The sequence below is a fragment of the Camelus dromedarius genome, chromosome 1, assembly GCF_036321535.1.
Source record: "Camelus dromedarius isolate mCamDro1 chromosome 1, mCamDro1.pat, whole genome shotgun sequence".
Classification (NCBI taxonomy): Eukaryota; Metazoa; Chordata; class Mammalia; order Artiodactyla; family Camelidae; genus Camelus; species Camelus dromedarius.
Genome location: NC_087436.1, coordinates 90957380 through 90972631, shown reverse-complemented (window position 1 = coordinate 90972631; position 15252 = coordinate 90957380). Strand labels below are relative to the sequence as shown.

Below are 15252 nucleotides of genomic sequence, written 5' to 3'. Positions count from 1 at the left end.
CTCCTTCAACTCTTTGCCGTATTATTTCTTGTATGCCATTTTACCTCTGTGGAAATATTCTCTTTAAAGAGCAGGGTCAGGCTAATTTCAAGGCATTTATACATATCATTCTTGGAAATAGATTTTATTTATATCAAAGTTGATACTATTTTATATTTGAATTTTTAAATTTACCTTTCAAACGTTGGTTGTTTTGGGTATTAAATAGCCACGACCCAACTGTGCTTTGTGCTACATGCTCGTGTAGTAAGTTTGTCAGTGTAATACTACAGTGTTTAGTTTCCACCTTCAATTTTTGATTTTTGAAAAAGGTTGTTTTGGCTGATGAAGTATTTTTTGGTTGGTTAATCTTAAACATTTAGATGATTATATACAACTTTGTAATAACTGGAAAAGCAGTAACTTTTCTTTCTTGGAGATATATATATAGAATTTAAGAGTTTTTATTATGAGGAGGGACTTCGTTATAAGGTAGTCCTGGAATTATGGTATGACTTGGATTACGTTATTTTAAACTATAATTAATTATTCAGATATTAATGAATCTTTACCAAATTCATTCGTCTACTGAGTGGTGTGTGCTAGCTAGGGGCACAGCAGTGAACAGTACAGACAAGACCACTGTCTTGTGTTTATGTTCTACTGGGGAGGCATTCATTAAAGAAATAAATAAAGAAGTAAATATAGTAATTATTGAATGAGACAGGTGTTGCCAAGGAAATTCATTCAACAGTGTATTGTTCCAGGTGGAATTACTGTACTTAATAGGGGAAAAATCTTTTTTCTCAAAAAGGTGCTATGATGCAGAGAAATTTAGGGAATTCCTCTCTGACGAACTGAGACTTAAAGGAATGAAGAGTTAGGAGAAATGCATTCCTGGAAGAGGAAACATGTCATGTTTGGTATGTTTAAGGAAGAGAAAGGAATCAACTTAGATGAGATGGTTTTGTAGGGATAGGCAGGAGTCAAGTCATGCTAGACATGTGCTAAAGAGTTTGAAAATTATTTTAAGATAATGAAAGGATTTTAAAGCAAGAGAGGAAAATAAACTGATCATTCAGTTTGTTTTATAGAGAATGGATTAGAAAAGGGTAAGAGATGGGGAGAAACCAGCTTGCAGTGATAGCCCAGGTGCAAAATGGTGATGGCTAAGTATGTGATGCTGATGTTGGAGAAGTTGGCAAATTTCATGTATGTTTTGTGGATACAGTAGATTTTGCTGATATGTTACATGTAAGGAAACAACGTAAAGAATCATGGAGGCTTTAGGTTTGAGCACCGACTTTGGGTTTGAGCACCTAGTTGAATACTGGTATTTATTAATATGGCAAGGACTTGGGGAGGAACAGATTAAGTGGGAAAATGAAAAGCTCTGTTTTGGACATAGTGGGTTTGAAATGTCTATTAAACATCCAAGTAGAGATATTGCATAAATCTACAATTCTGACATTTGGGGAGAGGGCTGGGTCAGAGATATTTAGGAATCATTAGTATGTATGTGGTATTGAAGCCATGGGAATGGTTGCCACTTCCTGAGGAGAAGGTGTAGCTAGAGAAGAGGTGCTGAAAGTCAGACTATATTATTGTCAGTTTGCAGGGTATTACGAGTAAGAACTTGAGAAAGATTAGAGAGTGGGATTCAGAACAGAAGTATGCAAGGATTTCAGAGAAGTGGAAATACAGATTGTAACAGGAGAGAAGGTAAAGAGATTGTGGATATGGGTGTAGATGGATTTGTATATTTGGGTAAAAGAGTTTTTGATATTTTCTGTTTCCTTAAATGAAATAAGAGGAAAAGTCATCAACTGAAAGTGAATCGACGGGAGTGGAAAATGTGTGGATTGAAAAGGAAGGTGATGTGAGTTATCTTAACAAGTGGTGATGTGAATTTAGTAAGGGGCGTGTCCTGGGACTGCCAGGAAGTGTTAACTGCACATTGAAATTCATGAATTCACAAACCAACCAGATCAGTTACTTTTCTCTAGTAATGTTAAGTTGCTCTGATTATAAGCATAGAAAAGACACACAGTTGGATAGAGTCACAGTCTAGGTTTTACCAACTACTTAAGATGGAGAATAGAAAGTGGTTGAACAGAGTGATTATTAGTGGACTGTGGAGTCTCAGCCGGGAAAGGAAGCAGAGGGGCCAATGGATAATGAAAAAAAAAAAAAAAAAAACTAGTCCATTCAGTGGATTAGAGGTTGTGATCTGAAAGGATTGTTACAAAGAATGGACTAGAGTCTAAAGCAGTGATTGTCATGAGGAGGCAGTTGTGTCCCTCCAGGAAATACTTGGCAATGTCTGGAGACCTTTTTTGTTGTTACACTGGGGGACAGGTGCTACTGCCATCTTGTGGGTAAAGATTCCATGGATGCTGTTAAGCTTCTTGTAATGCACAGAAGAGCTTCCAAAACAGAATTATCTAACCCGAAGTATCCTTAGTGCTGAGGTGTGAGGCTGATCTAGAAGGAGTTTAGAGGGTAAGAAAAACTCGATTTAGCGAATTGAGTTTGAAATCAGGATTTCAGACAGTCCAATTACTGGTAATGACAAAGGTCAGACACATGTGTGTGTGTCTTTTGGCCTGCTTTTTCTGTATGAGAGCAGTAGTCATAATATGCCCTATTTGCCATGCATGTATATTTTTATCCATGCAACAACCTTGAGATTCAGGTAAAATGTGAAAAATCATTTTATTTATCAGATGAACTTGAAACTTTATGTTATGTATTGGTCAAAGTCATATGTTACATGTAGAGTTATGATTATAACCCAGATTTTTGTGAACTCTTGGTCCTTTGCTCTTTCAGTATCATAATCAGAATGCTCTTATGATTTAATCCAAGAACTAGAGAATCATCTAACTAGTGAAGAGCATTTATCAATCTATTATATGCTTTGTGCTTCCTTTTACTGTGTTCTCCAAGCAAATCAATAACTTTTAGAATTCTTTCTTTTTTTCTGATCGTAAATCTCAGTTACCAGGATAAAAAAGTAGTCTTAACTTTAAATGTTTATTGTTTTCATGTACATATTTTTAGATTTCTGCTAAACTTGGAACAAATGTTGAAAGTGTTCTTCAGGCAGTCATCAAACGAATACCCTCGTAAGAATTTTGCTCTTTTTATTCTATTCATTTATCTTTAATAGTACAAAGTCCATTAATTTTATCTGTTATTTTAGCTTAGAAGCTATGGCAAATATACTCTTTGTGGTCAGTGAGAATTTTTTATTTTTTTTATTTTTAGTAATACATAGAAGGCAAATACAGTACAGAAAAATCAAAAAACAAGGATGATAGGGATTTCTTAACAGTCATGTTAATAGACTTGAAGACTTTGGTAATTACTGTTTTTTGCTTTAATATTGAACATAAATATTTCATCAGTTTCATAAGTAATTTTAAAACACTCATTTAAAATGTATTTAAAACGTGAGTTTGAATTAAAGCTAATATAAATATAGGTATTGTATCTTATTTTATAGAAGGGTCTTTATTTTGATCGTCAGTTATTAACTTTTCTCAAATACTAAAATAAATTAAGCATAAAATTTGGCTTCAAAATAGGCATTTTATTAAGATTTTAATTTATTATGTGTATGTTTGTTTTTTACTTACTTTTTAATAGTCCTAAAGCACATCAAAAAAATCCCCTGAGAGCTTTGGTATTTGACTCCACCTTTGATCAGTATAGAGGTGTGATAGCTAATGTGGCATTATTTGATGGAGCGGTTTCCAAAGGAGATAAAATTGTATCTGCACATACTCAAAAGACATACGAAGTTAATGAAGTAGGAGTTCTGAATCCTAATGAGCAGCCAACTCATAAACTGTAAGTAATCTGCGTTAGTAATTAAAAGACACTTGCACATGTTTCTGTTTCTGCCTTTCTCAACTTGGTATGCTTAGCATGCTCCCAGTTTGATAACAGGAAAAAAAAGCAAAGCCTGATTATTTAATGCACTACATGGTGAACGCTATTTCAAAAGGAATCTCATGTGTGAGGGGGAGTAGGAATTTGATATATATATTTTTTATTCCTTTGACTAGCTATAACTGATTTTTTGATCTGGTGCAGATTGGGTCCTACATGATGGATTTGATGAGATAGTGAAAGAGGTAGTTCTCTCATCTATATCCATATCCACACTGGGTATCACTTTTTGGCATTTAATTTTTTTTATAATTAGATTTTTCAGCATAAACGTAGTGAAGAAAATTTGATAACGATTTAGTGTGGAATTCATGGTAAAACTTTGATTAGAGTTCATGGCATGTGGAGTTAAGTAAGGTTAGTGTACATTACAAAAGTTGAGTTCTGAGCTCATTTATAAAACAAATATTTATTGAGTGTTTATTCCATCGGTACTCCAGGTACTGATGAGATAGGTTCCTCTGAGCACGTAGTCCTCTGAGGTCTTTGTTTCCTATTTGTAAAATTTTACATATTAAACCAGGTGACTATATAAGGTCACAGTTGATGGTTTAATGTTGTATGTCTAAAACTAGCACTATTTTGTCATTTTATATTTAGTTGAAAATCATAAAGTATCTTTTAATTTTACTCAGATATTTCTAAATCCTGTCCATATTCTTATTTAGTTACTTACTGAAGTATAGTTGATTTCTAGTATTATGTTAGTGTTAGGTTTACAGCATTGTAATTCAGTATTTTTACAGACTATATGCCATTAGAAGTTATTACAGGACAATAGCTATAATTCTCTGTGCTTTAGAAAGTCTGTCTATATTCTGTGACATTTATATTGACCATTAGTGCATCTTCAAGGAAATTTGCTTTGGGAAAAAAAAAACAAAAACAAAAAAACTAAGATAAAACTCTGAAACCTTGGGATTTACTCTTTTTCTGCAAGAGGCAAATCAGAGAAGAATCAGATCCGTTGAGAGTTGACATTTTTCTGCTTGATTAAAAGAAAATAGATATATATTTTTTTCTTTTAAAGAACATTTGTAATACAATTTACTGATAAAATAGACATTTCAAAAAGTGGTTTTTGTTTCTGCGCTTCTCAGTTTCACTGTGTTTACATTGTATTTTAGAAGCTGTTGTTTAATATGCAAAGGGGGCAGAGTCATGAAGAAGGCCCTAGGCTTGTGTGGCAGAGGTCCTTGGTAATGGATTGTAAGGCATGGTATGTTCTTTTGCTGACAATCCTTACAGTTGAGGGTTGATATGGAAATGGTAACACTTATTTCCAGTTTGATGAAGTTTTGTTTGGAAAGGGTGATCATTTCTTGGAAAGGCAGAGCTGATTGTGAGGATGCACTTGAAACATTGAAACAGTAAATATTTCTACATAATAATTTTATTTAGATATGCAGGCCAGGTGGGCTATCTGATTGCTGGGATGAAAGATGTCTCTGAAGCACAAATAGGAGATACATTATATTTACATAAACAACCAGTGGAACCCATGCCTGGGTTTAAATCAGCGAAGCCAATGGTATTTGCAGGTGAGGAGCTCACTTATTCAAAGGATAAGGGCCAATTTACTCTGTAAATTGAAATAAAAATTATTAGAAATACTCCTTTTGAAAAACAGCTAATTCCAGGAAAATCTGCTTCTCTTAATTGGCTTTTTTTGTGGGTGTGCTATTTACATATCAGTTAATTTCATATGTGTAGTGAAACTTTATATGGGAGATCATTTCCTAAATTTTTTTAGGACTTCTTAAGAAATAAGCTCTTGAGAAAAAAGCTCTCACATATGGAAGAGCATAGTAATATGAATTTCCTTCTTGTTTCACTAAAGAGTGGGTTATTATATTTGAAACACTTTTCTAATTAGGATGTTTTTATTACTAATTATCAGTGACATTTCCTGAGTGCCTTCCCCTTTGCTGGCCTTTCTTCACTGCTGTATTGTGCTAGTGCAGACATGGCAGGGAATAGTGTCACCTCACAGATGTATAACTTCAGAACCTTTTACTTCTGTGTGGTATTACAGACATTTGAAAAAGGAGGACCTGATTGAAGGTCATGAAGTTACTCTGTGCTGGGTATCCAAATCCTTATTTTCTCCCTTTAGTGTCTCTCACTGGGAATTATGAATTTTGTTTACTATGCTGCCCTCCCTCGTTCCCTCCTCTCCTATTTACGCAAAGTCAGTCATTTGGATTTTGGAGGACTTAAGAGGTGAGGACTTGGATATGAGATGATAGAGAATCTGATGAGTCCTTAGTTTTTGTTTTCGTTTCTACTTCTATTTTTTTTATCTGCTAATGGAGTGGTTGTGGTATGTCTTGCACTTTTGTTTCTTGAAATAAACACAATATATTTTTCTGGTAGGCCTAAATCCTGTAGTTCTTTTTTGTTTTTTCTATATTTTTTGCAAAAGGAAAAGCATTGCTTTGAGTGTGAATCTGGTGGTAAATTCATAAAGCTATGAAACTTGCAAGATACTTTGAAGCCAACGTAACTTAATATTCATGGTTTTCTTCATAAACCAATATCTTGATCACTGAAAGATAGGAAAGTAATTTAAAAGCTAAATGATTACTTTTGAACTTGGCAGCAGTTTGTATTAAATTTTCTGTGCCGCTTTTTACATGTAATAATTAGAAACATTGTGTCCCCAGGGATGTACCCTGTAGACCAGTCTGAATATAATAACCTGAAGAGTGCTGTAGAAAAGCTGACTCTGAATGATTCCAGTGTGACAGTTCATCGGGATAATAGCCTTGCTCTAGGTGCTGGCTGGAGGTAAGGTTCAGTTATGTTGTAGAGTCCCATCTTTATTGAAAAGTAAAGTTTAAATGGTTTATTACTCTTGAACATTTCTGAAGATAAGTTCATATTAGTGTACAGTGAACTAAAACAATGTCTACCTGTTTCTTGCTGTGGATTCTCTCTATACTCTCTGGGTAAGTTTTATAGCATTTTAAATAGAACCCCAGTGGAAGATCTGAACATTACTTAGTGAGATTATGCTGGCATTTAATTATGATGTCAATTGATGGAATGACTCTTGATTCCACCCCTCTCCCACAAAATAACAATATATTCATCAAAGAAAATAGAGCCCATGGGACATAAACATTTTGGAGTTTGGCTTTTTCTCCCCACAGATTAGGATTTCTTGGACTTTTGCATATGGAAGTTTTCAACCAGCGACTAGAGCAAGAATATAATGCTTCTGTTATTTTGACAACTCCTACTGTTCCATATAAAGCTGTTCTTTCATCAACAAAATTGATAAAGGTACTCTTCTGAGCCAGCATACAAAGGAAAATTAAATAGTGTGTGTGTCTTTATGTATATGCAGAATGCAAAAGAAACTTTTTAGAACCCCAGTAGCTGACTGTTAAAACAAATGTACACTGTACTTCAGTTTTTTAAAAAAACTAAACATTTGTCGATTAGTAGTAATAAAAAGTGAATCACCTAATGACTAATGATGGAGAAGTTACTTGAGAACTAATTTGTGCAGTATTTATACGAACCTGGTAAAATCTCCACATTATCAATACTAATCTGTTAGTAAGGGTGAAAAGTAGAATTAGTAATGAAAATACTGTTCTAAATTTAGTGGAAAGATGAATATAATTTTGGTCATAAGTAATTTATCTTTTGAAAAGTGATGCATTCATTCCTACATGACTAGGAAATTTTAGATTTCAAGTTAATGATAGAGACAATATTGTATTCCATCTAAGTGGCAATCTGTTCATTTTAAACAAATACTAACTTTGGCAACTAAGTATTTTCCAACAAAATTAACTTACAGTGCCTTATAAAGGGCAGATTAAAATGTATTCTTACATCATTTTTTTCCTAAATGGTACATGAAATGTGTTTGGTAAATGTCAGTAATGTGGATACATTAATAATTGTTATTAAATGATCACAAATCAATGATTTTTCTTATTTTTAGGAATACAGAGAAAAGGAAATTATAATCATCAATCCTGCACAATTCCCTGATAAATCAAAAGTGGTAGAATATTTGGAGCCAGTTGTTTTGGGCACAATTATCACACCAGATGAATATATTGGAAAAATAATGATGCTTTGCCAGGTAATAAATGTAATACAGTTTAATACAAAAGTAAATTTTAGTCTTTTCTAAAGAGGGGACTCAGTTCAGGTTTTGAAAGGTTTCTCTCTGTAGAGCACATTGAATTTAATAAAAGAATATTCATAAAGATCTACCTCTTCATATATTTTATGTATCTATACATGTAGATATAGATACATATACTTAAATTATTTTGATTTTTAAAGAAGAAAATAGAACCAAATTTTCGATCACTGTACTACTAGTTTACTGAATTGATATTTTAGCCTTAAAGGAAAGAAATTTTATGTCTTTTTATCCTGAGTAGCTAAAAACATAATTTCCTTTAGCCTTTTTGAGTATTTGAAATTGAACATCGTTTGAAAGATAATTATAGTATTTCAGAGACCTTTGGAAAGTATTCCCAATTTTCCTTTAGTTCTTGCCACATTGTAATAAATGACTTAATTTGTAAATTTGATATAATGTAGTCCTCAAAAATTACCTATTTGAAATATTCTGACACATATTGGAAAGTACTTTCAAATGATGACTAATGGACTTGAATTTTAATTCTGTTCTCACATACAAAAAAAGTTAACTTTGATCACTCAATTTCTCTGAATGCTAAACTTCTTTTATTTGTAAAATAAGAAATTAGAACTTCGATTTTATCTGTAGCTGTTTTGATTTATTATTAAATGAAACTGTATAATTAAGAAAGATAAAACTGTTAGATAAAGACAAAGGATTAAAAGTTCTGTTAGCAAGTATATTGTAATTCAAATACAAAATGGTTTTCCCTGTATTGTAAATATTGATCAGATATTTTTACTAGACCATTAAAGACATATTCCTTCACTTTGCCCATTCTTTATTAGGATTTGTAAGGAAATCTTAAGTTGATAATTGACATCTGTCTGTGTTCATCAAATAAATCATTATTGGGATAAGTTATCATTAAATACATTTTTTCTTCCCTTTTTAGGCTCGAAGAGCAGTTCAGAAGAATATGATGTTTATTGATCAAAATAGAGTTATGCTTAAGTATCTCTTCCCTTTGAATGAAATTGTGGTGGATTTTTATGATTCTTTGAAATCCTTGTCTTCTGGATATGCTAGGTAAAAATTTAATGGGAAACTGAGATACCTGGATAGTCTTTTGAAATATTGACCAGCAAGAGTATGCTAATAACTTCACTTATTTGATAATGTAAACTGTCTTGAAGATGGTTGAGAATCATACTCAAAACTTGGAGCAACTTTATAGGTGTTACAGAGTACTTGTAATTTGCTTAATGGAAGAAAGAATTCCTTTGAGTCATCAAACTATTACCCTTTTCTTAATGAAAAAAATTATAGTGCCATCTTCATGAAATATGTATGTTGATTAAAAAGTATACATAATTTTAAAAGGCTACTGTGACCTCAGGGGCACTTTTAAAATGTATTTGTATGTTATAATCCTAGGAGCCATTTGTATATATTCAGACATTTAGAAAATAGAAGTATATATTTTGTTTGTAAAAAATGCTAGGTGTGCCCCTGTATTTGTGAACACTGCAATAACTTGATCTTCCCAGGAATAAGTGGTCTACATTAAGAAAACCATTGTCTTACCCCATAGGAGTACATGGAGGAGGAGCCTGATAAAAGTGAAGGAAGAGTTAATATTAAATAACAAAGAACTCAGTGCATGGCATTTTGGGAGTATTTTTTGTTGGGGCAGATAACTCTAGTTGCCATAAGTATCCTAAAATCTTACATTACTGGATAGCATATACTAGTGTCTAAAGGAAATATAATGGGGAAGTAGAGGGAAAAGTTAATGTTCACATCTGTAAAACACATGCATACATGGGCAGGCATATTTGAAATTAGCATTGAAAGGATAATTCCAGTGCTAGACGGCCATACTGCAGTGACCTGGAAGTTTACTTTATGAAATGAGCTTCTAGGTGAAGAGAGTCAGCATAACTCAGGATAGAAAGGAATCTTCTTTATGTTCTTTTGTGCTGAGAATTTTTTTTTTTCTACTTTGTCACCCAGTTATTTTTCTTATTTCCTTCAGATGAGATCTTGAGGAAATAAGTAGCAGTATAATTTAAAATAAAATGAATTGAGGCAGCATGTTGTTAAACAATTACTATTATGATTACTAAGTGTTTATAACATTTTTAACAAAAGTTTGTGCATTCTAGTTTGCATTTGAATACCACTTTCTGGGTGAAGTGGTCTTAAAATCTTTTAGCTTAGAAACTTAAATGTATTTTGCATTAAGTGAGAGAACATGGTTTATTATGAACTGTGTAAAAGTAAAATAATTCCAGCTTCCAAAGTTAAGGTAATTCTTATGTTTTAAGAATGCACATGGATATTTTTTCATATTTTTGAAAATTGAAATTCTAAAATTTTTTGAGCACAGAACAAGGTGAACATCTGACTGTAAACAAAGTGAACGTCTAAGGACTATGTCTGTTTTCTCTCTCTCTGTATTCTGTATAGTCCTTAACATGGTACTTTTCATGTAGTACATGCTTAATGGTATTTGTTGGAAAAAAGGAAGGATTTTTGGCGATGCTTCAGGCAGTAATCTGGTTTTAGAGAGTATTGGGGTCACCTTGTGACCTTCCTGCTGAAAACCTTTAGAAGCCAAACATTTGCAACTCTAGGCACCAGTTTGTTTTAAAATTAAGGCAGTAAGAATACACATGTTCTTGTTCACAGTTGCAAAGACATGTAAGCATAATTTAAATTTTTCTTATCAGACTTCAGTTTTAAGTTAAACTTGTTTGTTTTAATTAGCATTGTAAGCTTTGACCATATTGTTAATAATAATAGCTCAAACTTACTAAGTACTTAAATGTGCTAAGCTCTGTTCTTAGCACTTTTTATGTACTAGGCACTGTTCAAGTTTTTACATGTATGAACTCATTTCATTCTCAAAAAGCCCTGTGAAGATTCATACTGAAGAGCCATATATGAAATTCAGAATACTCATTTATGAATGACTTTATCAGTGCCATAGTATTTATTTACCTGGTAATAGAAAACTAAACAGAAACCCAACTCTTGAGTCTGAGAATGATCCACTAATATATTGTTTTCTACAGCCAGCCAGCTGCTAGGAGGGAACATTGAGAAGGTGACATTTGCTTTCAATGATCCATTTTCCTAGCCTGGCTTAATTTCTTTCCTTCCCATAGTGCAGCATGTTCTCCTTGATTTTGTATCTCATTTCATAAATGTAAAAAGGTGAGTAAGTTTGTTCTTTGCTGTGGTCATTTAGATCCAGTCATCTGAAATGTACATGTAGTATTTTGTTGGAAAGTTAGATCTTTGATGGGGGTGGTGGAAGGGTATGAGTGGAGACAGAAAAAAGATATTTTGAAAAGAAAAAAATATAATTTCTTGGGAAATATAATGTTTATCACTTGGACATTTTTCCTTGTTAGTTTTGATTACGAAGATGCAGGCTACCAGACGGCAGAACTTGTAAAAATGGATATTTTGTTGAATGGAAATATTGTAGAAGAGCTAGTAACTGTTGTACACAAGTAAGTCAAATAGAAACTAATCATGGGATGTGAAAGTAACCACTCTTGACATGTTTTCATTTAACTGTCAGTTGCTCATTTTTACTTGACAGCTACATTTTGAAAAATTAAAGTAATTAAATTACCATGTACTAGTTTTTCCTTCCATTCTTTTCCCAAGCTTCTCTTTCCAAACTGTTAAAATATAAAAGAATAGAATTAATTATAATAGCCAAAAAGAATAATGTCATGGAAGGAAATGTTTCCCTTATCAGGTAAGACAAAGTAAATGTTTTTTAACATTTTATTTATGTATTTCTTTAATTGTATTTTAACGTTTATATTTTATAATAATGAAAAATGAAATCCCCTACATGTTCAGGAAATAGTAGATTGGTTAATATAAATTATGGAGCACCCATATAATAATTTATCTTAAGCCACTAAAACTATATTGTCCAGTAATATTTAGTGACATAAAAAATGTATTAAATAAAAAGGTAGAATATATCATAGCAGTATGTCACAAGCTGTAAAAGGTAATTAAATATGTATGCAGAAAAATAACTAGAAGAATGGAAATGTGTTTAACAAACATTCTAAGATGTTTAACAGCGCCATTCTGAGGGTAGGGGAAGGACCTCAAGAATGGTTTTTATTCTTAATGTTTCTCTAGATTTTCTGTTATAGATCATGTTTTTGCAGTATGATTCAGAGAGTAAGTGAAGTTTATGATAAATATGTTCATTTGTACCTCCTTAAGAAATCACCTTAAATTGATTATGTATATCAATTAGAAAGCTATTTTAATTATTCTTATTTGGGATATGTGAAAAGTTGAATTTTGTCCTCTCAGAGACAAAGCGCACACTGTTGGCAAAGCCATATGTGAACGTCTGAAGGATTCTCTTCCTCGGCAGCTGTTTGAGATAGCAATTCAAGCTGCCGTTGGAAGTAAAATCATTGCAAGAGAAACGTGAGTTGAAATTCATTTTTGTTCCCTGGTTGGTTTTAGCAGTGATATACCTAGAAAAATGAAAGAATATTGAAAAATTTAATTTGACATTGGCCTAAACTTTATTTCTACTTATAAAAACACTAATCTGACTCTTAATTCCACTAACCTAAGTAATGACTGTTACTTTGAATTACTTATATGACACTTTTGGGTGATAATTATTTACATTAATATAACTTACATGGGTTTGAGAAATTTTATTTGCATTCATTTTATTGAATGACCCCACTGAATTTCCTGGGTAATGGATTTCTGTAGTTTTTGATTTTTTTTTAATCCCTTTAATTAATCGGAACCAGAATTTAAAAGGTTTTGGAGATATTTTTCCAAAAGATAAAACTACATTATGATTTTTACTTGCATTTAATATCACTTCCTTAGAGCTAGTTAGGTTGTAAATTGGAAAGGTGAGAGAAGAATGCTGATACCATGTTAGGCTTTGGGAGTTTGCATTCTAGATTAGGGACTTACCATGTGATACAGCAGACATGGTGATAGGCTACTCAGTGTAGGAAACACTATAGTCTTTCATGAAACGTGATGTATAAATCAGAACATGGAATAAGCTGCACTCCTAGTAACAGTAAGTGCAGAAGTATCTTGTAGCATTTCTCATTTTGTTTCCTTGATGATCTTAAGACTCTGGAAAGTCAGAATTATCTTAGTTGGAAATTGCTATTCAAGTCTAGCTTAACCCAAACCTAATATATCAGTAGTGGTGAAATACAACATCATTTTTATATACAGTCTTGGGATAAATGTTATGCCTCTATTTGCAAAGAATTTCATTTCCTAACAGCATTTTGCTATAGTTATTTTGTGTTTCATGAATACTCAGATATTAGAATGGTGTTGGTAACCAGGGAACATCCAGGAAAGTGCAATTTAAAATAATTATTACCAAGTATCATTCTAACTTAAATGTGTTGGGGTAGAGAATACCTTAAAGAAAAAAAATTTTATATCTTCTTATGGAATACATAAAAATGCAGCTATTTTCAAATTTTTGATCCTCTAAATTTTTCAGATAAATTATAAAAATAGATTAATTATAGCTGCTTAGATGGATAGTTTATTGTGAAATGGGTTTTATAAAAGTAATATGTTTTTCTTTATATTCCTTAGTCACTCTTGACTCACAATCAGTTAGTAATGAGATAATAATGATTTTAAATTAATTTTTTTAGAAATAGTAGTGGTAGTAGTATTTTTAGGTTGAACTGGAAATGACCTTGTGTAATTCTTGTAATTAAGATCACACCATGCTCGAATTTGGCCTCATCAAGACTACCCACAAGCCTTGACCTTTTTTTATTCTTAATAAAGTATATATTGATAGTCATGTTGAATTCATTTTCTGTTTTGTACTAATTACATGAAAATAAATACAATAGCATTTGAGCTATCTAATTATTTGCTTATGGCAATTTTACATGGGTATGACTTGATCTTAATATCCTTAGTAAAGAGAAGGTTGTTTTTTGAAATAAGTACTTTTAACTGGTATAATTAAGTTACGTACAGATACAAATTTCCTCTTTTACAGTGTGAAAGCCTATAGGAAAAATGTTCTGGCAAAATGCGTACGTATATGCACGTGTTTCATTTTGTTAACGATGTATCTATTTTGTACGTTTAAAATCAAGTGGGGAATACATTGGTTTCCATTGTTGGTTTTTATAATACCCTTTATTTCATGCCCACATTTTCTTTTTTTGTTTGTTTCTTTTAGGTTTTTTTGGGGGGGAGGGAAGGCAATTAGGTTTACTTATTTATTACTATTTTATTTAATGGTGGTACTGAGGATTGAACCCAGGACCTCATGCATGCTAAGCACTCTATTCTACCACTGAGCTCTACCCTCCCCCACGTTTTCTTTTTAAATAGGTAAATTTCAGCTTGACCATACTGATAGCATATTCATTTTGATCACATTCTTAAATATTTCCCATCTTACTTATAAAAATTTCCTTATATGCAATACTACCCAAGAACCTTTTGTAACAATTATGATCAGGATAAAAGTTCTATTGATTTAATACATAAGGAAAGATTTTAAAGACAATGACTGTTTTACAAAGGGAATTGAAATTGAAATCCATCTCTCTCACACTGCCAAGTTTACTATTTCATCTCTTTTATAAAAATGATTCTTAAGTCCGTTATTATGAGATTTAAATCATAAATGCTTTTTCTAGGGACTGGCACATTGAAGCCTAGGTGAGTTCCTGTATCAGACTACACTAGGTAGTCCAGAATTTCAAGCCCTTGAATCAGTAAGGAGATTGATAACTCTTCTTGTACATGCATACTGGGTTTCCTTGAGGATCTTTATCTCTATCTTAAAAAAATAAAGCCTTTATCATTCTTTGAGAAGATAGTAAAATTAGGCTCTGCTAGGAAGGGGATTGGAGGTAATTCTGCAGATGTCTACTTCATGGGTAATAATTGTAAGGTGCTTATAATTGTACTGCTGTGTCTAGGTAATTGTAGGATTATTTTCTGTGGAGTGATTTGGATTTCCAACTTTTTAAATTTTGTTTCAGTATGGTGGTGATATTACCCGAAAAATGAAACTTTTGAAGAGACAAGCAGAAGGAAAGAAAAAACTGAGGAAGGTTGGCAATGTTGAAGTTCCAAAAGATGCTTTTATAAAAGTTCTGAGAACACAATCTGAT

General features: G+C 32.3%; 1 protein-coding gene across 8 annotated transcripts in view; it reads left to right on the top strand.

The window, feature by feature from the left end:
* Positions 1 to 15252, top strand: part of GUF1 (GTP binding elongation factor GUF1) — a 37992-nt gene that overhangs the window by 5880 nt on the left and 16860 nt on the right. For all 8 annotated transcript variants that reach the window (XM_064487015.1, XM_031435172.2, XM_064487018.1 and 5 more), the window contains 11 exons: positions 3043 to 3107; positions 3631 to 3834; positions 5338 to 5477; positions 6603 to 6726; positions 7092 to 7224; positions 7898 to 8041; positions 9009 to 9142; positions 11476 to 11577; positions 12413 to 12532; positions 14121 to 14157; positions 15121 to 15192. In XM_064487015.1, the coding sequence (XP_064343085.1) occupies positions 3043 to 3107; positions 3631 to 3834; positions 5338 to 5477; positions 6603 to 6726; positions 7092 to 7224; positions 7898 to 8041; positions 9009 to 9142; positions 11476 to 11577; positions 12413 to 12532; positions 14121 to 14157; positions 15121 to 15192 (1275 nt within the window). The remainder of the gene's footprint in view (positions 1 to 3042; positions 3108 to 3630; positions 3835 to 5337; positions 5478 to 6602; positions 6727 to 7091; positions 7225 to 7897; positions 8042 to 9008; positions 9143 to 11475; positions 11578 to 12412; positions 12533 to 14120; positions 14158 to 15120; positions 15193 to 15252) is intronic.